The 24,988-nt window shown below is 46.0% G+C and overlaps 1 protein-coding gene across 1 annotated transcript in view; it reads left to right on the top strand.

Annotated features, from left to right (window-relative positions):
- Positions 1 to 9,159: 9,159 nt before the first annotated feature.
- Positions 9,160 to 24,988, top strand: part of PAPPA (pappalysin 1) — a 222,900-nt gene continuing 207,071 nt past the window's right edge. Inside the window, exon 1 of the mRNA XM_070430787.1 lies at positions 9,160 to 9,982. Within this exon, the coding sequence (XP_070286888.1) occupies positions 9,571 to 9,982 (412 nt within the window). The 5' untranslated portion in view covers positions 9,160 to 9,570. The remainder of the gene's footprint in view (positions 9,983 to 24,988) is intronic.

Consider the following 24,988-nt stretch of genomic DNA (forward strand, 5'->3'; position numbering starts at 1 on the left):
TCTCCAGTCTTCAGAGGGTTTGTTAACTGGGTTAGCGTGAAGACCCTGAGTGACTTGGGCCAGTAATAACTACACAGTGTTTTCCCACTTACCTTTCTGGGCCGAAGTGCTTGCTCCTCTCCCCTCTGGGGGTAAAGTTAATGATGTGGGACATGAAGACAAGGTCATATTGCTTTTGAGAACATAGGAGCCCTGTGGCCCAGACAGTGTCAGAAAGATGTTGAGACCACTTGGTGGATTGAGAAGCCTGGCTGGCCAAAGAGCCACCTCTAAACTTAGAGCCCATTTGACTTCAAGAGGCAGCCCACCATTCTTAACTGTGCTAAGCAGTACTGTGGAATGACTCCAGGGTGCTGATGAGAACCAGGGAAGAACTGAGTGGGTGGGAGTCTTAGGAGTCACATCTTTCGGGGGGTTTAATTGGATTCCCGTTGGAATCAGGATGATGATGACCAGCCTTCTAAAATCAGAAGTGAATTATTCACATGGGTCATGTTCAGAATCATTTAACAACTGGTAGTTCCCAGTTACCACTCCACCAGGAAGAATATTGGCCCCAGAGAACAGAGTGAACAATGGCCCTACAGCACGGCCTTCCCAGAGCATATCTGCTGGCTACCAGTCCAGGAACTAGATAGTTTTCTCTCTCCAAAGAAAGGGACAGATTCTCAAAAGGAAAGGAAAAGGATTTGTTTAAGGCAACACAGGGATTTACTAGTAGTGGCAGAAGTAAAAACAGAACCTGCACTCTTGGCTCCTATAAGAGCCCCTCAATCAGCCTCATTTAACTCATGGTCCTTATTAACCACCACAGGAACAGATCCAGTTGGAAATTGGACATTTCTGGACATGACACCACACACACAGTAAAGTTAAACGTCTCCTTTTTTTGAGGAGCACAAGAGTTCTTCACATCTACCAGGGCCATGCTCAAAGGCTATTGTTGTTGCTATTATTATTAACTAGAGGCCTGGTGCATGAGACTCGTGCACTGGGGGAGGGGTCCCTTAGCCTGGTCTGCACTCTCTCACAGTCTGGGACCCCTCAGGGGATACCCCCCCTCAGGGGGGCATCGGGCCTAAGCTGGCAGTCAGACATCCCTCTCGTAGTCTGGGACACCTCGCTTCTTACCGCCTGCCTGCAGTGGAGGCGGGAGAGGCTCCCACCACCGCCACTGTGCTCGCCAGCCGGGAACCCCCTTGCTGCTTCTTACAGCAGCTGGGCTCGCCTTCTGGCTGAGTGGTGCTTTCTCTGTGGGAGCACACTGACCACCAGGGGCAGCTCCTGCATTGAGCGTCTGCCCCCTGGTGGTCAGTGTGCAGCACAGAGACCAGTCATTCTGCTGTTCTGTTGATTTGCATATTACGCTTTTATTATATAGGATTCACTATTTAAAGTTAGTGTTTTCATATGTCGTCCAAGTGAGTCTGCATCCTGTATTCTCCCAGAATTGAATGGCGTTCTCTATCAGTGTTCAGCAATTTGGTTGACCTCACTGTGGAGGGCTGACCACTGTTGGAGCCATGAGTGTCAGGATAAACTTGTGACACTGCACAATGAATCTCCAATTTTCTGGATGGAATTTTCAAATGTCTCATTGCTGTAGTTTATCCTAAAGCTTAAGAACGTAGGCTAATGCCCTGACAGGTTTGGCTCAGTGGATAGAGCGTTGGCCTGCGGACTGAAGGGTCCCGGGTTCAATTCCAGTCAAGGGCATGTACCTTGGTTGTGGGCACATCCCCAGTGCGGGGTGTGCAGGAGGCAGCTGGTCGATGTTTCTCTCGCATCGATGTTTCTAACTCTCTATCCCTCTCCCTTCCTCTCTGTAAAAAATCAATAAAATATATTTTTTTAAAAAAAGAACATAGGCTAAAACTCCTTTTTTAAAAAAATATATATTTTATTGATTTCTTTTTTTTTTTTTTTTTACAGAGAGGAAGGGAGAGGGATAGAGAGTTAGAAACATCGATGAGAGAGAAACATCGATCAGCTGCCTCCTGCACACTCCCTACTGGGGATGTGCCCGCAACCAAGGTACATGCCCTTGACCGGAATCGAACCTGGGACCCTTGAGTCCGCAGGCTGACGCTCTATCCACTAAGCCAAACCGGTTAGGGCTAAAACGCCTTTTCTTCTTTGGAAAATGGAAGTAATCATATTACCTGCCTCTTAGGGTTGCTATAAAGACTGCATGCTGCAATGTATAAGTACTCACCACACATAAGCAAACAATACATTTCAACTACCAGTGACAATGATGATAATTTGAGAGGGAAAAATTATGCTAGACAGCTAACCAAACCTGCCAGGCACAGAAATTGATAACTGATAAATAATTGTCAATTGAATAAATGAGTTATCACCATCTGCAATAAGAGCGACATCATAGCAGAAATAATATTGGTTTGGGAACTAGGAAACCAGGGAATTCTCACTTTGGAATGGTTTCGATGTGTGACTTTAGAAGAATCCCCTCCCCTCTGTGAGGCTTCAGCTGTAGGTTTAATAGGTTGTAAAGCTGTTTCTACTTTAAGAAATATATATGACAGTAGGCTGGTGCAGCACATACTAACATCATCCCCATGTGCCACGTAGGAAGGGTTATGTTCACATGACAAGGTAAGTAGCCACACAGGCTGTGCATGGGAGCTGGCTGCATGGCTTGAAGACAAGATGAGAGAGAGTTTCAGAGGATGGAGAGATTAACTCTGACTGGGGGAGGGCATGAGTAAGGTTTTCTGAAAGAGCCAGGACTTTCTTCAACTGGGTTTTAAGAATTCAAAGGACCCAAGCTAAGGTGAAATGAAAGAAACAGGGCATTATTCTGGAAGTTACACATAGCAAGGAGAAACAGAGGTCCCTAGGCATTCGCCAAGTGTTCACTGAGTTTCTGTTCAGCATGAACCATAGGGGGTTAATCCCATGGGGGATATCAAAAGGCAGAAGACTCAGTCTCACCTTCGAGAAGCTTAAGATCTGGCACAGAAAGGAAGACAAGGGCATAAATCCAACAATATAGGAGACCCAAACAAGCTAAATAATCCTCTGGGAATGATTTATTTTCATGTTTAATAAAGAATAATGTTATGGAGAAGGTGACATTTGCACTAGATTGGAAAAAAGCACAAAGGTTAGAGATTTGGTTTGGAGGTATATCTTCCAGCGAGGTGATTTGGGGTAAAGTGCTCCCTCTTTCTAAACTTGAATGTCCTTATCTTTTAAAACAAACAGAGCAAAACCAACCTAATCGAGTGGTTATAAGACTCTGTGCCCTCATATTCATACATGGCATACAGAAGGTGCTCAACAAGTCCTGTTATTCTTCATTGGCATAGACTGAGTTTCATCAGAAACCATTGCTGAATTCATTTCCCAGGGAAAGATCTTTTTGAAAGAATAATTAATTGCATATCTTCAGTCTCAGTTGATATAAAAAGTGGCCAACTGGACAGTGATTCTGCAATTTCTGGAGAGAAAAACAAACACTACAGAGTTGAAAGCATTGTCCATTATGCGACTCAAGGCCTCATCTCAAAAATGCCACAAGATACATTTGTCCTAGAATTAAGCGGAAGGGGTTATCAGATGTTTTATTTTCTGTTCAATAAAACAAGGCAAAAGGAATGAAGAGAATGCCCACCATTGCCCATTTCCATTTCCGATTTCTCACAAAGCTTCCTCTTCCACAAGATTAAGGAGATATGGTCCTGAGTCCAATTTAAAACAATAGAAAGATTAATAGTAGATTAGAGCCAGGCCAGCCAGGCAGTTAAAAATGGGAACTTTGGAGTGAGATAAACTTGGGTTCAAATGTGTCATAAAATCCAACTTTACTGAGCCTCATTCTTTAAAAAGTCTGTATAATGGGGATAAGAAAAACTACATATAGTTTTGAGGGTAAATGAAATAATGCAATAACCATTCAAGATGTTGTCTCATAATAAATTATAGCTAATTATTATTATTACTAAAGAGTAAAAATAAAAGTGATAAAACTATGTTTTTCTACAAATGAAAAAGTGCAGTGTCAAGCAACAGTCTTCATCCTTAACTAAAACTCTACGTTTAAGAAATGCCTGGGCACCTGAGGTGAACAAAATGACACTCTTTGGAATGAATCAAAGGACCAGGGTTGGAATCTAGAAGCTGCTGTTTCAGTTCCCTAGTCATAAGCCTGCAGGAAGACTAAGAAAGGACTCCAATTCATTCCAGAACCACCCACTTGTGGACACAAAAGGTTAAAAAAATACAGAGGAAGACAGCTGGAGCTCACCAGCTCCACCTCCAGCCAAAGCAATTCCTAAGCTGGAACCCCTAACCCTACCTCAGACAGTGTGGCCACCGGCTCTTTTCTTTATGGCTTTGTAGAACAGGCAATTATTAAATTACCAATTTAATTTTTTTTTCAGATGGAGAGTAGAGATGCTAAAATATTCTCAGGGCTGCAAATAAATTTATGTTTTACTATGAGTTAAGAAGATAGAAGGATATACAGAATACTGCTTAACAATTCAGATAGACTGAGTTCTAACCTACCTCCTAGTCTTGTGAAAAGTTAAAAACTGAGTACAGTATCTAACACATAGTAGGTGCTCAATACAGGTGGATCATTATTACTCTGGCACAATTTTTATAATTGACAACTCTACTACATGTGTTAAATTAATAGAATGAAACTACTGTTGGGAAGGAAGTAAAGAAGCCAGTGTTTAGTTAACACCCACTGACATATGTACTAGTCACTATGTAACATGGTGTCCATCGTCTCATTTAATCTCCCAGGTAACCCCATGACATCTATAAAAATGAAGAACAGCTATCAAAAAGGTTAAGGGATTCTTCCTAGCCCCGGAAGCTAGAACACATAGTGCTAGATCCAGATTGGCTGAGCTCTCCACTCTTTGTTTGGTCACTGTGATTCAGGGTGTTTAGATTTTTTTTTTCTCTCTTGTAAAATAGAATGATTACTGGACCTCCTCTGTAGGCTCCTTAGGAGGATTAAATGGGATCATTGCTATAAAAAGCATTTAAATATTGCTTGGAATACAGTGCATACTCAATAAATATAAGCTGTTATTAGGATCGTTATTTAGCAAAGATAGGCTTTTAATCCAAATTTCTTCTACTCCCAAGTTCACATTCTTTCTAGTGACTTTCAACTTGGGTAGCCAATGAACTTCAGTGTGTCTGTCTGGGTGTCCACAGATATATCACTTGGGAAAGGCTGGCAAAATTACGTATTTATTAAAAACCTAGTATGTTCAGAGCATTAAACATATTGGCACCACAGAAAAAACTAAAGAAGCAAAAAACATACATTTTTACGTCTATATAAATGCACACATATGTGTAGATCTATATATGTGTGCATTTATATATACATATTTAATTAAATTTAATGGTACTAAACCAGGAGCTATGTGCAAAGTGCTGGGCTAAGCATTTGGCTATACACAAGTATGAATGCAAGAGAATCTTTGTCCGCACAGAAAGGGGAGACAAGCAGGTGTGTAATTAAATGTTAATAGTTGGTTTGGGGGATGTGCCCAGAGAAATTCAGAGGAAGTTCTAGGACAGCCCAGATGAGGGAGCCCTTCAGGCTAGTGGAGGAGCGATGTGGTGGCAGAAGTGGCCCTTGAAGATCCTTGCCCTGGAAGGGTTCTAATCTTGGAGGAGAGACATAAACAGGACACAGAGAACAATGCAAGATCCGATATAATCAAGTTCCAGATCCTACCAGCCAGACAGTGCCTGCCTAGGAATTCTGAGATGAGACTAATCTTTCTGCCTTTGAGTAAGAAGCAGGCGGGGCTCTGGCTCTAAATGGAAGCTGGTGAAAGCACAGCAGGCCATAGTATTTAGATCCCTGTGAAGAAAGAGAGGGCACTCATTTATTGAGCACCTACTATGTGTCACAGCACACTATCCTCAGGACACATCCATAATAAGGCCACTAGACTTGCTTGCTGGAGGTCATAGGAACCCAGGGCAGGGTGACTCTGAAATGTGTACTTTGAACCTCCCTCCCTCACTCAAACCCTCCCCAAACTTTAAGACTCCACTAGGTGTTACTCTTTTAACTTCCACTAGATCCTGACCCCTTCCCTGGCAAAACATCTTGTTTTTATTTATTACCAAGTAATAAGAGTGGAGGGACAGAACTATTTTTATTCTAAAAAAGTAGTTTTTAGGACAAAAATCCCCAGGAAGAAGGGACTCCCTGGGGTGGGGGGAGGGTGAGAGGGAATTGACCAAGTATGATTAAATGGGAATTATTGTCACACTACAATAATCAAAAGCTCCATTCCACTTCATATTTGGAAGCGACCTTAGGAATCGTCAACTCCTGTTCTTTCATTTCATGTAAGAGCAAACTGAGGTCCAAGATCTCACACAGCCAAGTCTCCTCACTCTCAGATGACTGCTCCTTGACTACAGATAATGAAAGATCAAGGAAGGGAGCAAAAGAGGGTTAGCAGCATGTGACATATCCCTTATTACATACATGTAAGTAAGTAAGAATGCCATGCATAGGCCAATGATTACGGTGGATCATGAACCAAAGGTTACAATTTACCCAATCTGTCCACTCAGTCACAACCAAACACACACATACAGAATACATTCATACATAGATACATACATGCATAAAGTAAGAGTGGCTTCCAAGACAGGTGGGATAGAATAATAAATGGATATTCCATGAAAGACCAGTCCAAGGCTTTGGCAATTGCTCCCAAATACATTTAGGGACTGAGTCTAGCGGCTCCAGTAGCTCCAAGACGTGGATCTCTCTGTCCCTTCCTCTTTGTGCTGCCACACGACATCAATGAAAGCCTGGGCTCCCAGAATGTTGTTTGTCTTTAAGAACATAAGAAGCTCTTAGTCCTTGACAATGGCAGTAGGTTAAATGGTGTCTATATAGCATGTGTATGGTTGAAGAGCGTATTTTTTCCTCAAATTATATTGTGAAATGCCTATTCCCATTTTAAAGGTGAGAAAGTAAAGGGCTAGCGAAGCAACTCAGGGCATAGCACTGACATGCGTTGGAGTGAGTGGGGACTAAGAACTATAGCCCTCGTGTTCTGACTTCCTGGAAGAGTTGACAAAGCTCCAAACGTCTAGAAATATTCAAAATCATTGTATACAATGACTTAGAAGCCCCTGGAAGAAATAGAGTTTCCAAATGACTGCCACAATTGAAGTGAATTAGTAGGCATCTTCCAACTTCTATTGGGGAAAGAGAGGGATTTTGTGAGATATAATTTATGTAGTTCAATATAGGTTTTCTTTTTTCCTATTTTTTAAATTGAATGGCAACCTCATGGCTTTTCTAGATGACTTGGCGCTGCAGAAACTGAAAGATTTGCTTAGGCAAATTCCTTATCCATAGCACTTCTTTTCACCCAGTCTCTGGAAACACATGTAGAATAGGATGCCATTTTCATTTTATAACTGGAGAAACTGAGTTCAAACATTCTTGGCCCAGGACTATATGGCATGTTCCTTCCAAACCAAGATCTGAATCTGGGCTCTCCTGTTTTCAGAATGGTGTCATAATCCCTGCATGCTGCATTCTGGCTTTTATAGAGGGGATGTCTGACTCACTTGCTCATTCTACAACTCTGCAGAGTTTCACAACCACTTATTCTCCACTGGTGTTCCCTCTCCCTGAAGAGTAGGAATGAGCCCAGCTCTCAGATAGCATCTGGAGCAGCCCTGAGGACCAGAGCACATGGGGAGGAAAGTGGCACATTGGTGGAGTACATTTCACCCCCAGGCTTCCAGCATGCTATCCACATGCAAACCTCACACAGCATATTTTTATCACTATACATTATTTGAACAGACTGGTAATAATGTGTAATCCACCACTGCTAACTCATTTTGACTTATTATACACTTGGATGAAAAAAAAAGGAAAGAACCGTTTTGCCATAAGGGGGAGCTTTTGAGTTCTATAAAGAGGGGGAACAAGAAGAACAAAAATACATTACATCTATGTGCCAGTTCAAAACAGTCCTACAAAGCAGCACATTGGTCAGATCCTTACCTGGGACGTGAACAATGTTAGAGAACCTGAATTTCTCAGGTTGATTTTTTAAAAAAACAGGCAAATTAATATTTCATTCTCATTTTTCAATATTAAACTAAAATAATGTCTAACAACCAACAGAATATTTTTTGAGAGTATTCGGGAAAAGTGAGAGACCTGGCTGTGCTGAGTCCACAGCTTCTGAAAGGCAAATGCCTTGGAAAATGCCTTTCCTCGGGGTTTCTTGTTCCGAATCCAGGAGGGCAGCTTTTGGACCTGCTGAAGCCAGCAACACAGGGGCTCAGGGAAGAAGGGGGACTTTCATCATTGCATAACTTCAAGGGAATTCTGAGAAGGAGAAAGGGAGGGAAGGATAGGAAAGGCAAGAGAGAAGGGAAACGGGGAGAGGAAGAGGGAGAGAAAGGGGGAGAGAGAGAGAGAGAGAGAGAGAGAGAGAGAGAGAGAGAGAGAGAGAGAAGAGGAGAGGAGAGGAGAGTGAAAGGGAGAAACAGCATTTAAAAAAAAAAAATCTGAGAATCAAGTTTCAAGACTCTTTATGTGCTATAGCGAAGGATGAGGTTTACCAGCAAAGTGCAAAGGAGATCCTGAGAGAAGAGAGAGGTGTTTTGTTTTTTTTTTCCTCTCCCTCCAGGAGGGGGAAAAATAATGATGAGGAGGGGGGATGAAGGAGGGGACAAACGCAAGCAAACCAAAACAAAAACAGGAATGTGTGTGTGTTTTGAGCAGGAATGGGGAGAGTTGGGAGGACCATAAGGGGGTGTGTACAGAATTTCATTAAATTGTTACTTTAAGATTGTCTTCTTAAAAAAAAAAAAAAAAAAAGAGGGGGGGTGGAGAAGCGGGAGCGAAGGAAAGAGGCAAACGGCAAAGTAGAGGCAGGCTGCGTAGCTTGGCCTCTCCAAACTGATTGATTAGTCATGATCCCCGCAGTTTTAACAGGGACTCATTCAATTGGGAAGGTGGAGCGCTCGGGAGCAGATTAGCATACGCTTGTTTACTCATCTTCTGAGAGATTTCCCCCCCTTTCCTTTCATTTTGTGAAGAAGGAGGGAGGGGAGGGGGGACCGGTGGGGGGAGAAGGGGGCTGTGGCTTGTGTTATAAAGGACGCAAAAAATAAATAAATTAGAGCATCTTTTGGGGGGAGGGAATTCAGCGGAGCAGTGTCTTAGAGGAGCTTTTTTTTTTGGTAGAGCGAGAAATCATATAAAATAAAATGAAATAAAACAAGGAGGAAGGCAACCAGCTGTTAAGAGGGGGGATAGGGCAGATAAAGGAGCGGGGAGAGAAATTAATTGCCAACCAGGAGGAGTTGGGCTGTATTTTTCAAAGGTGGGGGTAGTGGAGCACACACCTTGAGGAGGAAAGCGAGAAAGAAAAGAAAAAAGCAAGTGAAAGGGGGGGCTCGCCCAAGAAGGGTGAAGAAGCGAAGAAAGTCGAGGCGCCGAGTCTCCCAAAGCTGGCAGCTCCCGGCGGCGGTGCAGGGGCGAAGGGGGGGCGGGGGGGACCGTCGGACATGCGGCTCTGGAGTTGGGTGCTGCGCCTGGGGCTGCTGAGCGCCGCGCTGGGCTGCGGGCTGGCCGAGCGCCCCCGCCGGGCCCGGAGAGACCCGCGGGCCAGCCGCCCCCCGCGCCCCGCCGCCGGCCCGGCCACCTGCGCCACCCGGGCGGCCCGCGGCCGCCGCGCCTCGCCGCCGCCGCCGCCGCCGGGCGGTGCCTGGGAAGCCGTGCGCGTCCCCCGGCGGCGGCAGCAGCGGGAGGCGAGGGGCGCCGCCGAGGAGCCGAGCCCGCCGAGCCGGGCGCTCTATTTCAGCGGGCGAGGCGAGCAGCTGCGCCTGCGGGCCGACCTCGAGCTGCCCCGGGACGCGTTCACGCTGCAAGTGTGGCTGCGAGCGGAGGGGGGCCAGAGATCTCCGGCGGTGATCACAGGTAAGCGAGGGCGCCCGGCGGGCGCTGCTCCGGCCCCGCGGCCCCAGGGGCGCGCGGTTGCCTGGGCGCGGGCGGCGGGCTGGTCCGGGGCGGACGGGTGTGTCTGTGCGGGAGCCGCCCATCCGGAGGCGCGGAGGCACCCTGAGCGAGCTGCCAGGCTCACTTTGCCCCATCTGAGGAATGGGTGCTCTCCAAAGGTGTTGCCACCTAAACCCCGGGGAGCATCGCAGGGAGCGCTCCTGGAGGTCCGGAGACCTGCGGCCAGTCAGTAAGAGCTGCTCCCTGGGAGCCTGGAGCACGGAAGCCTTTTTCGGGATGGTCCAAAGTGCTGTCTCTGTTTGGGATGGAGGGGAGGGTGACCCAATTGGGATGCATGTGAAAAGAGGCTAGGGGACCATTGCTTTCTTGGACTTTTTAATCGCGGTAACCCCCCTTCACTTGACCCGGTTATCCTGAAAGACTGCAAGGACGAGGTTGTTGTAATCTCCTGGATTTAGAAGTCCTTGAAGTGCCCCAAAGTTGCTCTCTGCTTGATCTCTGCCTCTGGGATTGACCCGCTTCCTCCCAGCCAAACAACACACACATACACACACACACACTCACTCACTCACTCACTCACTCACACAGAGCCATCCATGTCTTCGCTTTTAAAGCCTGTTGCCTGTCCCTCGGGGCTGGGGCAAGACCTTCCTCTCGCACACCCTGCCAGTCTTCCCGGACTTGGCTGCTGAACAGGGTGCTTTTCTCATTTGGGACTTTGAGTTCTCCCTCCTCACCCTCCCTCTCTGTCCCCTTCCCGGTTCCATAGCAAAGCCCAGAGTGAAACCGGACACTCTTGGAGGGTTGCAAACCTTAGAAAGGCTCCAACATCCATACCCTCACAAAATGAGTCTGTGGCAATGCCTTTAATAAAACCGGGGGACCGAGGTAGGGTGGCGCTGGAGGAGAGAAGGAAAGTTTTGCCTCTTCTGGCTGGGAGATTCCCTTCCTGCACAAACAGCCTTGCCAGGTCCTGGGACGTCTTAAAGCCAGAGAAGGGGTTCCCCCTTCGCTGCAGCCAGGAACGTGGGGAAGCGTTTTTGCGATCCCACCCCCGGACACACACTTTATTAGAAGGGAAAGCTCTAAGCTCTTTGGCAGCTCTGCTCCTTTCTGTCTTGGCGTGGAGTCCCTCCCAGGTAGCTCTGACTGTCCTGTTTACATGAAGCCCATTTCAGGGGACCCCAACTCAACTACTGTGCCAAGAATGTGCCCCTAAAGCTCCCATTCTCCTACTACCAAACCAAGAGCTAGAAAGTGATTTCTCCCCACACACACACATCTGACGTCATCGGATGCTATTTTTTTCCTCCTTTTTCCCCAGGAAGGAGAGGGAAAGTGAGCTCATTCACGTTCAGCCCCCAAGCCCTCGTCACCCAGTGCGGGGTGTAATATAGGGTAGAGGAGAGACGTTATTCATAATAATGATGATGATGATGATGGTAATTCAGGACTGCGGTATGTTTACTTCTCTCTGGGAACATCGGAGAAGCGTAGAGCCTGCTGCTTGGAGAGGATTTTTAAAAGATAAGAGGATCTATTTTTTTCCCCGTGTTTACCTGTCATAACCAGTGATTTGGAAGGCTTCCCTTCCAGAGGGGAGAGCCCAGGGTTATACAGGTATCATCACTGAAAAGGCAGTAAATGCATTTAAACATATATGTAACACCTGGGATTCCTCAGGAGCGTGCTTGCAATTGTAATTCAGACAAGGAGCCTCTATCCACACGCGTTCTCCTGTGCACTCCGTCACTCTCTCACACAAAGATTTGTGCAGTAAAATACTTTAATTGGATGGGGGACGCTAGGTTATTATTGCTTGTATAAAATGCCTGGTCCATTTTATGTGTGGAAATAACATTCCTCTCAAAAAGGAAAAAAAAAAGGCACTGCTGGAGCGTAGCACCAGAAAACCAGGAGCTTTTCTCCCGAGGATACTGGTGGATTTTTTCCCCTCCCCTAGTTGAGTCGGAGCCAGATTTGGCGGTGTGTAAACACCTGGCGCTGAGCCAGAAAAGACTCATTCTGTGTATCCTCCACACGGGAGAGACTGTCGGACGAAAAAGAACCTGCTTCTCCTTGAATTAAAAAGCAAACAAACAGAGGTTCTTTGCAGAAGCACTTTTCCAGCTTCTCCCTTCCTGTAAGTTTGGGCTGGGAGAGGCAGGGCCCAGGTGGGGCAGCGGGGATGCAGGTGCGGAGCCATCTCCTCCTGCTGCTGGAGACCTAGGGCCCAGTGTGCTGCCTGACCTCCGCTGGCTCCCTGAGGCTGGGCGTCGCCACTTTCCTAGGAATCCCTGGTCACCTATCTGGAGAGAGCAGGCATCTCTCAGCGGGACTGCGCTGCTATTTCAGGCAGAGGGTTGCTGCCTCGCTGTCAGGCCAGGCTGCCTTACATCATTCTTTTACTCTTTGCTGCAGGATTTGACTGGGTTTCGCAAAGGTCTAATTTTACGGTGCAGTTAACCGGGTCTGTCGTCTGGCAGAGGCAGGCCTTGCCGCTCCTGGTAGGCGGGCCACGCTCCCAGATCTGCCTGGGATGCTATTTCTGCCCCGGTTCCAACTTCACTGACACCAGTTCAGACAGGCGCATGGAGAGGCAGAGGGAAGGAGCAGTTTGCTTCTGAAGCTCAGAAAACATGCCTTGTATTTTCCCAAAAGGGAAGGAGAAAAAAAAACATATATATATATATGAAAACATATATATTAATAAATATAAAAGGAAAGGCTTGTGCCGGCAAAAACAAAGCTAAAGTTAGAAAGTGCAGGATTCTCCAGATGACCCCTGACAAGGAACGGACTTTAGGCTTGAGGAATTCTTTAGGCTACTGGGATCAGGGTGCTTGGAGGCGCCAGTTCTCTCTTTGGCTGAATAGGAAGGCAGAGATAGGAACAGAGGAAGGTTGTGTCCTGGATGACAGGTCTTCAGTGGCAGGAACTGGGATTTAATCCCAGGCATCCTGACTTCCCGGCCTCATCCCCTACACCATATCTCCTACACCATGGAGAGAACGTGTCTAATGAACACCATCACCTCTCACCCCTCACAGACCCACCACCCAGACACAGCCTTCAGGCATGGCGATTGAGGCTGTCTTTCAAGTCCTGGGGTGGGAGTTTTCTGATGCATCCCTTTGTTTTTGTACCATATCAGGCAGGATCCAGACCCTTGCCCCTCATCCCCAATTGCCCCCTCCCCCCCCTCACCGCCCCAGTGCCCTCCAGTTTGAAAGAGAAAGAAAATGAAAACAATGGGTTCAATTTGCTCCATTGAGCAGAGGCCCTGAGCAGCAGTTAATCTTGTTAAAGTTTCTCCTGACCTGTTAGATAAGTGAAATGTGGACCCCACAAGTGCTTCCCCTCCTCCCAGCCCACCCCATAGTGATCCAGAATCCCTGCTCAGAGGAGAAAGGGATTTACCTGAACCCCATCCAGCAATGCTGCCCCCGTCATGCTTTCTCCTTTCATTCTAAATGTTGGATTGAGTTTGCTGGCTACTCAGAAGTCTTTTTTGTCCCTCCCTTTTACAGTTCCCACTTACTACTACCCCCCCCCCCCCCCAAAAAGAATTCCTGCATTTTCCCAACTTGAGAAAGCTAGGTTCTAGGAGTCCGTACATTAATACTATTCTCCCTGGCATTTGTAGTCACGGGGTGTCTAGAATATTGCAATGGTTAGAAGCCCGGTTTAGTAGTCAGGTTACCTAAGTGGGAATCCACCTCTGCCCCTAACTGGCTGTGTGACCTTGGGCAAACTAGTTGACTCCTCTGGGCTTCAGCTTCCTCATGTACAAAGTTAGGATAGTTTGAGTATCTGTCATTAAATGAGCTCATATGTGAAATGTGCTCAGAACAGGATCTGGTGTATAGTAGGTGCTCAATAAACTTTGTTCTTGTTATTCAACACAATTTTCCAAAGATCTCGGTCTTGGTTTTGTGGACTAAGGACACTTAAAGGCAGGAAGGAAACCAGCAGTTCCTGGGTGCCTTCAAGGTGCCAGGCGCCGTGCTAAGTGCTTGCTTTGTGCCTGCACTTTTCATTCTCACAACCACCCTGGGAGGTGGGCATTGTTGGCTCCCTTTTACCAAGGAGGAAACAGTCCCACAGGCCATCAGCTGGTCAGAGCATAGATGTGAACTTGAGTACCGAGTGCCTGTTTCCTCTTCAGCAGTCTTTTCTGGAGCGAGAGGGAATGACTGCTGTGTGTTCTCCTTCCTCTCTGCCTCTCTGTGTGCTGATCATCACCTACAGATTAAAGAGGATAAAGAATAAGCATACATCTCGCCTGGAACCAGGGTTTGACCTAGCAGATCTGATTTTCATTTCAAGCCAAATTATCAGACAGACTGGGCTTGGACTTTCTGTTGACAATTGGATGCTGTGTGAATTAAATCAAGTCACTTCATCTCTCCATCCCTTGGTTTGCTCATCTGTGAAATGGGCATACTAAGATCGGGATATTGCAATAAAATAACTGTGTAGAAAGTACCTGGCACAGTTCCAGCTCACATTAGGGACTCAGTCAACAGTAGCTGCATCTGGTCAATAACCACATTCTCTTTCCAGTTTGCTAGTTTGGTCTTCAGAAAATGGGGCCTGTTTGTGCCCAGGTAGGGCTCCTCCTTGTGAGTTGCTGGGGAGTCTGTCTAGAGTGGACAATGTATCTTGAGGAAGAGTTAGACCCCCTCACATCCCTTCCTTGCACTTTGATTTCCTCTTCTGTGACCTACTTGGATGACCCCTTGGTGGAGAGAGCCAGAGGAGGTCCAGAAGCACTGGACCTGTAAGCAGGAAAAGCTGATAGCCTCCAGGGAAAGCCTGCACCCCCACCCACAGGAGCCAGACCGTGCTCACAGCGGAGTCCAGGTCACAGATCTACTGTCACATGCTTCTTGCTCCTTCCTCAGCTTCCACATTCCCCCAAGCAGCCATTCGCATGGACAGACAGGGGATGGAAGCTGCATCGCCATGGCCCCTCTGTACAGAGGAAGGCACGCTTGAGGTGGGAGGTGTGGGGCTCAGGAGTGTGGGCTGTGCCTGGTCAGCCCAGGCACAGACTGGGTCAGACAGCTCATTGTGCAGCAGGGAAACTGAAGACCAGGTTCATACAGGAGCTAAGAGTTAAACTATGTTCATAAGCCACCTCCTCTTGAGTGGGCCAGGGAGATCCTTTGGTCCAATAGTTTCTGTCCCCGGTAGCACTTGGCGTTACCAGCTTTTACAACCTCCCAATGCCCAGGCTGCCTCCCAGGGTTTCTGATGTCAGGGCGTGGGGTTGGCCTGGGCACTGGTGGTTTTCAAAGTCTTCTCAGGTGGTGTGGAAGGACCTCAGTGGGGAGAACCACAGATTCAGTGTGATGCCTCCCTACTCTGCAGATGAGGAAACTGAGGCCCAAAGGGGAAGTAGTGTTTTCTGCTTATGGAGCTGGTTAGTGGCTGAACCTTTAGAGAAATCAGCTGTCCTGATTCTGAATTGCCAAACACCAGGAAAGACCCTTCTTCTGGTCTTAGTTCCCCTGCTGAGCCCAAACCCCTAGGTGCCCTGGCCCTGACATTACCTGTTTCCAGAGCGATTGCTGTGTGTGAAGCCATGCCCTCCCCTTCTGGCGTTGCCTTTAAAGTGTGAACATGTGTGTACGGTGTAACACATTGAGTTTCATGCATCTGATTTTAAATGAATCTTCCCAAGTGCTTGGGAGGGGGAGCCCCTCAGAACAGGACCAGGGGATATTAAAAAGGGAAGCTCAGCACTGAGGCATTCCCACTTTGCCTGGGCTAGTCCTGCAGGAAGGGGTATGTTCCTGTTATTTCACCCTCCCCCCTCCCTCCTGCCCCACACACTCACACCTGTGATCACTGTGAAACCAGCACTAGCTGCAGGACTCAGATGAGAAAGAGAGATCCCAGGTGCCCCAGGTAGGAGGACTCCCTCTACATGCAGCTGTGCCTTGTCTACCCGTGGCCAAGGGCTCCGAAACGCAGCAAATGACTTTTCTCCCCTCACCTGCCACACACTCCTTCCCTCATTTTCTTTGCCTCAGCATTCCCTTACCTTTCTTCTTGATGCTCTGCGGGCTTTGCCTCATACCCCGACAAACTTACCGAAAATACTGAGAGCTGACCTGTGGACTTTGGCCCCTTGGCTCCTTGGAAGATCTAAAACTGGGAGTTGGGAGCTCTGAGTTCATGTCCTGCCTTGGCCTCCTCTGAACTGTGTGACCTGGGGCCTCTGACTCAGCCACTGGGGCCTCAGGGGAGAGGGATTCAGGTGTGGTTACACTCAGCATCCCTATTTCACGAGTTGCCACAGGAACCAGGTGAGGCATGGTGGCAGAAGCTGTTGGCCAAGGTCAGAACCCAATCCACATGTCAGCAATAGTAGGAGGAGCCAGAGGTGGGAGAGGTGAGGGATTTGTGGACTCAAGGTCATTCCTGCACAGGTGCCTTTATTTCATTATCCACACTGCAAATGATAAACAGCGTTAGCAAATCTTTTGTTACCTGTGACTTCACTGGAATCCTTTGATGTTGGGACTTCACAGGTCTGCTGAATCCTGCCATTTATTTACTGTGTGGTCTTGACAACTTAACTGCCCCTCGCTGGGCCTCAGTGATCTCAGAATGCACAACGAGGAGTAGGGATATAATAGAGATTTTCAAATTGTGCCCACAATTTTATGAACCCCCTGTGAAGGTCTGTCTTTCCCACCTTCCCCACACCTTATTCTGCTTAAATTGTGGGAATTTCAAGATTCCATTTAAGGGAATGTGCAGGTTGCTTAGTTGCAGAATTTGAGTGGATATGGACTGACATTAGGAATGATTGTGGCTTTTATTGGGGGTGATAATGATAATGTTATATATTTTTAAAGATCCTAATCTGTTAGAAATGCCTGTTAAAGTATTTATGGATAAAACGATGCTACATTTGTTTGGTTTGTTTAAAATTTTCCAGAAAAAAATAAATAGGGTGTTGGGATGAGGGAGGGTGTAGATCAGTGATGGTGAACCTATGACACATATGTCAGAGGTGACACGCGAACTCATTTTTTTGGTTGATTTTTCTTTGTTAAATGGCATTTAAATATATAAAATAAATGTCAAAAATATAAGTCTTTGTTTTACTATGGTTGCAAATATCAAAAAATTTCTATATGTGACACGGCACCAGAGTTAAGTTAGGGTTTTTCAGAATGCTGACACACCGAGCTCAAAAGGTTCGCCATCACTGGTGTAGATGAAAGAAGATTGGTAACCTGATGACATCGTTGAAACCAGGTTGCAGAGATGTCGGGCTTCAACACAGTTTTGCCAGACTCTGTGTGTGATTGGAGAGTTCCATCATTAAAAGTTTTAAAAATGAAAAGAGTTCAGAGCCACAGGAGGAGTTGAAGTCTTAGGTCCCTGTGTGTTCGGTGAGCTGCTAGTTTTTCAAATACAGAAGTGGCACTTTGAGAGGATTGAGGACTCTTCCAAGATCACACAGAGAATAACTGAAAGAACCCAGTCTGGGCTGCAGAATTTTAAGAGATGGACCATCCTGGGAAAGCTGAGGGGAAGGGGAGAAAGGCGGGGAGGGGAGCCTTTGGAAGGACGTGTAGAAGGGCTAAGTGGAGCCTTGCTGGGCACTGACAGGCTTTTGAGGGAGGAGAGTCATTGCTGTATGGAATTGCCCACACATTGTGAAAGGTGTAGCTTTCTTGGTTCTGTGCATAATAATCTCCTAGGATCTGCTAGCCATTGTGTCCATACAGAACATATTGTGATGGCTGTGCACGCATGCATGCGTGCGCACACGCACACACACACATAGACACACAAACACACACGTTCCCACAAACCTCTATTTTTCATGGCTGGCTCATTATTTCTCTCCATCTCCAGCAGCCTGAGGAGTCTCCTAGGACCATCTCAAGCCCTGGGGGAATGACCTGCAGTTGACTGATCTCAGCAAGTGCTGACACTACCAGGAAATGGGGAAGGGCCTGTGTTTACTGAGCAAGTATTTTGTGCTGGTTGATCATAGGACTCAGTCAGACGGCCTGGGTTTGATTTCCTGACTCTCCCACCTGCTAGTTGCATGACCTTGGGCAAGTTACATAATCTCTTCAAGCTTTACTTTTCCCAAGTGTAAAATTCGGATGGTACCGGCTCCCAATTCGTAGGCTTGTTTTGAAGATTAACTGGGCCTCCATGTGGAAAAATGCTTAGTAATGGGATCTTGACCATGGGTAAGCACCCAGTAAACGTTAACTCACGTTGGTATTACGTGTGTCCAGCCCTTTCCACACGTTATTTCAAATTCTCTCAACAGCTCTCAGAGTTAGACATGTTTCTCTCCTTTGGCAGAGCCAGGTACTGCCTTTCCCTCCCTGGCCACTCAGGAAGGATTCATTGTGATCATCTTAGCATAAAACAAAAAGTAAAAGGAAAGACAAACAGAAGAAACATTTGATTGTTTTATATTACAAAATATGAAACAGAGAAGGTAAGAAATAGACATAAAAACAAGAGACAGAGTAAAATGTAACCACCCCTTCCCAGCATTTGACAAGTATTTATTGAGTGACTGCTACATGCCAGGTGCAGTTTTAGGCCTCGAGTACAGAGCTGTGAACCTCAGAGGAGAATGCCCCTGCCTTTGGAAGGTAGGGTGGGGTGCAAGGGGAAAGGTGAAGACAGAGTATAAGTGAATGATAAACCATATCACACAATGTCAGGTGAATGCTTAAGAAGGAAAATAAAGCAGAGGAGGGATTCTAGGGAACGTGTGGGGCTTCCAGGAGGAGTGAGATTTAAACGGGGCTATGGGGAGGCTGTGCTGAGCAGTGGCATTGATGATGAGCCCTAAGGGCAGACCCATGGCCATCCAGAGAAGGCCACATGCACTGGAGAAGGAAGAGCAGTGCACTGGGAGCTCGGAGGTCCGTTCCAGACCATCAGTGCTTTGCTTGATGTGTGACTTTGGGCACTTCTCTGTATGTCTTGGGCCACTTTTCCTCATCTGAACCATTTGGGTAGCAAGGAGCTTGTCTTTGTCCTAGAGAACCTTCTAGCAGACATCTCCTAGGATTCGATAATCTAATCAGGGTTGTCCAAAAACAAAATTGCAAAGTTGGCATTAATTCCAAGTTTCCTCCCTTTCTCGGTGCATTTTCCTCCACTAGGTGGTGCCTGTGCCTGTCTCCCTCAGGGGCCAAGTGCCCACACACTTTCTGCTTCCTCTCCCCCAACATCACTCATTCTCAGAAAAGGACATGGCATTCCTTCTTGTTAAGGTATCAATGACTGGGAACAACTTAGAGTGTTACTCTTCCAGAGACATATATACTTTAATATCACCCCAAAAAACTTTGACTTGAAAAGCCAAGTACCAATGGGTAGAATTTCAGTCCAAGACTGACTGAAGACATTATTTAGGGGATATTGGTACTTCCCAATGGCTGGAAGCCATCTCACCAATAGTATTGCTAATAATAGCTGCCACAATGCAAAACTCTCACTGAGCAACTTTCCCTGTGATCACCTACTTGGCTAATGGTGAGAGTGCTCGAATTTCATAATTCTTACTATACAAAGGCCATTCCAGAGAAGTTTTTGGACATCAGAGTAGGGCACTGGCCTTTTAGTCTTGCTTATCATTTTAATCAGATCATTTTATGAATTAAAATAGTAAGAGTCTGGAGTCTGTAGCCATCTGTTAGCCTATTTTCCTTCTGGGAATCCCCAGTACTGTCATCCATGAAGGACCTCTTGTTCCCTCCAACCCCTTCCTTTCTCTCTTTCTTCCTACCCCTCAGACCTACTGCACTGACTTTGGCCATTACATTTTTTTCTTCAAACAACAAAGAAAACTTGTTTTTCAGTATTATTTACCACAAACCCAGGGCCCTGGAAGAGTAAGAGACATGACCCTGTTTAAATTTTAGAGAACTTGAGAAGGTCTCAGGTTCAAGTTCATTTGTATAAGACAGAAAGTCCAGTAGAGGGAGGTTGCAGCTTGGAATTTAAGTATGTGCATTGGGGGTAGCATGTGACTAAATGCAAAACCCTGTTTCAGCCTCTTTTGCCCTCAGGAAGTTAGTGGTTTAACCTGTATCTATCACCTTTGTAGTCAAGGCATTCCTGTATCTGTCCCATGTCCATTTTCCCTTAATTCCTAATTCATGTTGCTCTCTAAACATGAAATCTTGCAAGACTGAATAGGAGCAAATGTGTTTGTATGATATTGGATGTCTTTTGGCTACAAAAGCTGATGAGAAAATAGAGAAAGATACATTAACAAGCCAATCAGGAACAAGTAGGCCTTGCTTCAAGAAATGCAAAATATACAGACAAAACATAATACATATTTTTTTTTTCATGTATGTTCAGAGACTCAAGGTGTGTGAGAAACACTCATCTAAGCCATTCATTTCATAGATGAGGGTTGGTGACTAGCCCAGAGCAGTGACCAGGCTGGGTAAGTTCTTCTGTTTTCTGAGTGTGAGGCTAGAGCTAGGTCTACTTTTCTCCTCACTTTGCACCCAGTCCCATGGAGTAAATATCATCTGTCTGCTGATGTGCATCATTTATCTCCAGATTCTTCTGGACTCCAGACCAATTCATCCAGCTATCCACCAGGAATGTCAACATGCACTTCTAGCTCAGTCAGTTTTCCTCCAAATTCCTTGTGTCCCCATCTAGTGCCACCGACTGTGGCTATACCATCCACAACATTCAATCAGTCATCTGTTCCTGTCTGTCCTGCCTCCTTGACAACTTTATAGCCTTCTTTTCTCTTTCTAGCTTAGGCCCTCTGTGTCTCTAGCTTTAACTCTTTTCCTAGTAATGTGGTGCCCATTTCTATGAGCTTCAACCTCTGCACCCTTTCAACCTATCCTTCAATATCCAATAGGCAGATATTTCTAAAATGCAAATTTGACTCTGACTAGAGGTCCTTCAATATTATGGAATTATTTGCAGTACCCCAGATAACTTGGGCTTTTATTCCACATCATTTTCTTCGTTTGGTGTGCCTCCTATATCCCCATGCACCATTTTTCAGAACACCTAAGCCTCTACAGGATTCTGCTCAAGGTTCCCTTCTTCTGGGAAGCCCTCCCTGATTCTTCTCTAAGTAGAATTTGTTCCCCACCTCCCTTATCCATCTGCCTCCATTGTACCCTCTACACACATATATCAAAAGACCTGGATTTCTTTCTGTCACATTTAATTGTGTGCATATTTGAGATCATCTCCACTTCTTCACTGCCTAGCACAGTGCCTGGCTTTTAAAGGAATTGTATTTTTTAAATTTTTTTTCTCAATGAATGCATGACTGCAGAAGATAACCAGCTAAATATCTAATGATTCTGGAAGAAAGAGCTCAGGAACCTCAGGCATGGTGCATTACGTAACCAAAGCACATGACCTACCCCGTGCGTCACACTCAAAAACATTACACAGTGGTTAATTCCATTTCCCCTTGAGCAAAGAAGTCAGAAGGGAAAAGAAATCTGGTCTTCCAAAACAGAGCCAGGAGGGAGCAGTGTATTTAAATGCCTCCTCAACTCATATTTCGGCCTTTCTAATCCAAGCCACATTTTAGCCTTGTGTCTACCCTTCCCAGCCCCTCGCCTCTTTGCAAAGCATTTGTTCTGTGTGTGCACTGCAGCACATAATTTGAAGCTTCCCTCTCAGATTTCTCTCTCTGCCCTTATCAGCTTCTCATTGGGCCTCCAGTGTCCTGGCTTCATATCTTTTGCTTGGGTTTTCATCCATTTCCCTTCTTCTTGATGGGAGAGGGGGTCTTTCCGTCTGCTTCCCTTGATCTTGTGAGGCCTTGGGATGACCTCAGGATCTGGAATCCTCTATCCACTGTTTATATACCCTTGAGGGGGAGAGTACACATTTTCAGCCATAATAACAGTAATAAAAGCAGCTAGCTTATAATGAGCACTTACTATGTTCTGGCACTGTGCCGAGTGCTACACTTTGAATCCTTTGAATATGACTTAGAAAGTTATAGGACTCACTGAAGGCCCCACAGCTAAAGGTTAGTGGAACTGGGGTTCAAATCTAGGACATTGTAACTTTTCTCTATCCACAGGACCTACTGCATCACTTGGAATGCAGTAATTGTCCTGGAAATGATCCATGATGAGAGGATGAATTATGAATGAATGAATGAATGAATGGTGTGTCCAGTCACTAATGCACTTAGAGATTGTAGACTGAAAAGGGAAGGGATCAAGGGGGAGAGGATGGAAGGGAGGGAAAGATGGAGGAAAAATCTGAATGAATATTAAAAGAGATTGGCTAAGACATTTCTGATATGCAAAATTAATTTGCAGGTGACTTTTGAGCAAATAGACCATTTACTTCCATGAGAGCATTTCCCATCTTTAAGTAGTCTACTGGGAGATACACACATATTTCAAAGATGCTCTCTGCCAAAAATGTTTCCGGATTTCTCTTTTGAGAAATTCTGGGGTGTGTTCTCCAGAATATGCCCAATGGAGACACATTGTCACCCTCTGGGAGGTCCTGGGTACATTCTGGGCCAAATCCGAGATGCGTGTAGTGATTGTGCCGCATGAACTGTGGGGTCCTGAGTAGAGGAAGGAAGGGTGACAAGGCTGACGTGCCATATGCTCTCCCTGGAGCTGATCAAGCCTCAGTAGAGCCAGTACTGAGCTCTCATGATGACTTCTTCTCAGACCAGCCCCGCTGGGCTGATTAGGTATCATCTGCTAAAAACAAGCAAAAATAGAATTTTGTTCATCCCTCCCCCAAATTCTGAAGCTGGAATGATGGAGTCTGCTTTATCCAATCTGCTCAGTTTACAGATAGAGAAACTGAGGTCTGGCAAGTTAACTTGTCAAACTATGTTAAGTTGAGTAAACTTAATCAACAAATTGGCAGCAAAATTGAAACTAGAATTCAGGTTTTCGACTCTCAAATCAGCGCTCTTTCCACTGGATACCTTCGTTTTTCCTTCCAGTGTGGGATGACAGTGGCACTGGGGCATTCACGTTGCTGAGCTTACTAGAATCCATCATGCAGCTAGCTGTTCAGTTGCTTTTCTTAAGCACTTCTTACGTGCCAAACCTCTGCCCTCAGCATTCTGGGAGGTTCAGAATGGAAACATATTAGGAGAGGTAAATCACCTCCCTCCTCCCTTCCCTCTCTTCCTTCCTTCCTTCCATTTGTCCATCCATCCATTTGCCCATCTATCCATTTGCCCATTCATTTAATTAGATAGTTATTTTGAAGTCTTTGTGTATTATATATACATTGAGCTGCGATATGTGGATTAAATAGAACAGGTTACAGGTCCATCCCTGAGGAGCTCCCAGTCCTAGTGGCGGAAGCAGACTGGTAAACAGATACATGACATCATGGTAACTGCCCTAACTAAGCAATTAATCATGCCCTAGGCAAGCACAGAGGCAGATACTCTGTGTTTTTGAATACATCATGTTTTTATTATGGGGCCCAGAAAGTGCTTTGAGATTTCAGAGGCATAAAAGGTTGCTCCCACCTGGAAGGTAGGGGACTTATTCATGAACTAGGTGGCACGGGTATGTATGTAGAATGTGTGCCTTCCCTTTCCTATGGATACGTCATGCACATCATTTAAATTGTAGAGCCACAGGTCAAATGAGAACAATGAACACTTTTTGATTCATGTCTCAGCGGAGGACATTGGCCACAAGTAGCTTTTAGGAGTATGACACTAGGAAATGATTGGACAGTTAATCATCACCAGTTCAACAGCCCCTTGTTTCTCGCCTCATTGCATTTATCACTCTGTTGTGATTGTCTTTGAGCTTGTCTGTTTCTTCCCACTGTTGTCCAAGCTCCTCAGAAGCAAGGACCACTTCTGTCTTTGTCTCTGCTTTATTCCCAACATTAGCACATGGCCAGCCCTGTGGGTTGGTGCTCAGTAAACTTTGTGAAAAGATATTATGGGCCCTAGGAAGGGCCAAGCAGTGACGGCAAACATGTTATGAATGGCATTGCCCATTAGATATGGTCCTGGTCTCTCTGAGCTGACCATTACCTGTGTGTATTCTTACTGCTTCTCCCCATCACACTCTACCTCCCTTTCTCTCTGCTGAGCCAGTGTAACATTCTGTTGCTTCTGAGTCCTTCTCCCCATGGTTTTCTCTCAGCTTCTCCAATTCCGTCCCTAGAGAGCTGCTGCAGAGCCATGTGTGACAATGTGGGATGCTCCCCCTGCAACCTTCATCTGGGCCATGCAGACCTCCCAGAGGAAATGAGAGCAGCACGCTGGCACAAATCATGTCTTCTGTGCTCAGGGTACCTCCCAGGGCCTGGTATATTGCAGGGGTTCAACCAATGTGTGTGGGTGGATTTCTGGATGAAGAAATGATGTAAATTGATGGTGCCTCTCATCTAGTCTCCTCAGTTCACAGATGGAGCATCCCATGTCCAGAGGAGGCAAGGAAATTATCCCAAATTCCATCCCCAAATTAGGGACAGAAAAGGACTGCAGTCCAGTTGTCTATTTCTTCTATCTAGCCATATTGTCCTGGGATTTGGGATCAGATCTCTTAAATTTGGCCACAAAGATTTCAGAGCATTGGATCCTGTAGTTGGATAGGACCCACACTATCTTTTTTACAAGTGGGAAATCTGGAATCCAAAGGTGAGGGAAATGACAGTGACAATACCAAGGCAAAAACCTGCACATGTCTCCATCTGACCAACAAATAGATACTATGTGATGTGCCTAGCACCTTTAGAGATGTAGCAGTGAGCAGATAGAGCCGGTTCCTCCCTCATGGACTCTGAGTTCTTGTGGGAAGAGAAAGACAATAAATGAAGATGGAAGGTGGGAGTATAATGATTGAGAGGAGAGAGAAAGGATATAAACCATGGCATAGGATAAGTTCAGGATGTTGAAGGAGCAAGTATACAAGCCACTAGGAGATGTGTGTCTGGAGATGAAGGCATACT

Source organism: Myotis yumanensis, unplaced genomic scaffold (genome assembly GCF_028538775.1).
Source record: "Myotis yumanensis isolate MYYU_CA2020_CCGP unplaced genomic scaffold, mMyoYum1.0.hap1 SCAF_12, whole genome shotgun sequence".
Classification (NCBI taxonomy): domain Eukaryota; kingdom Metazoa; phylum Chordata; class Mammalia; order Chiroptera; family Vespertilionidae; genus Myotis; species Myotis yumanensis.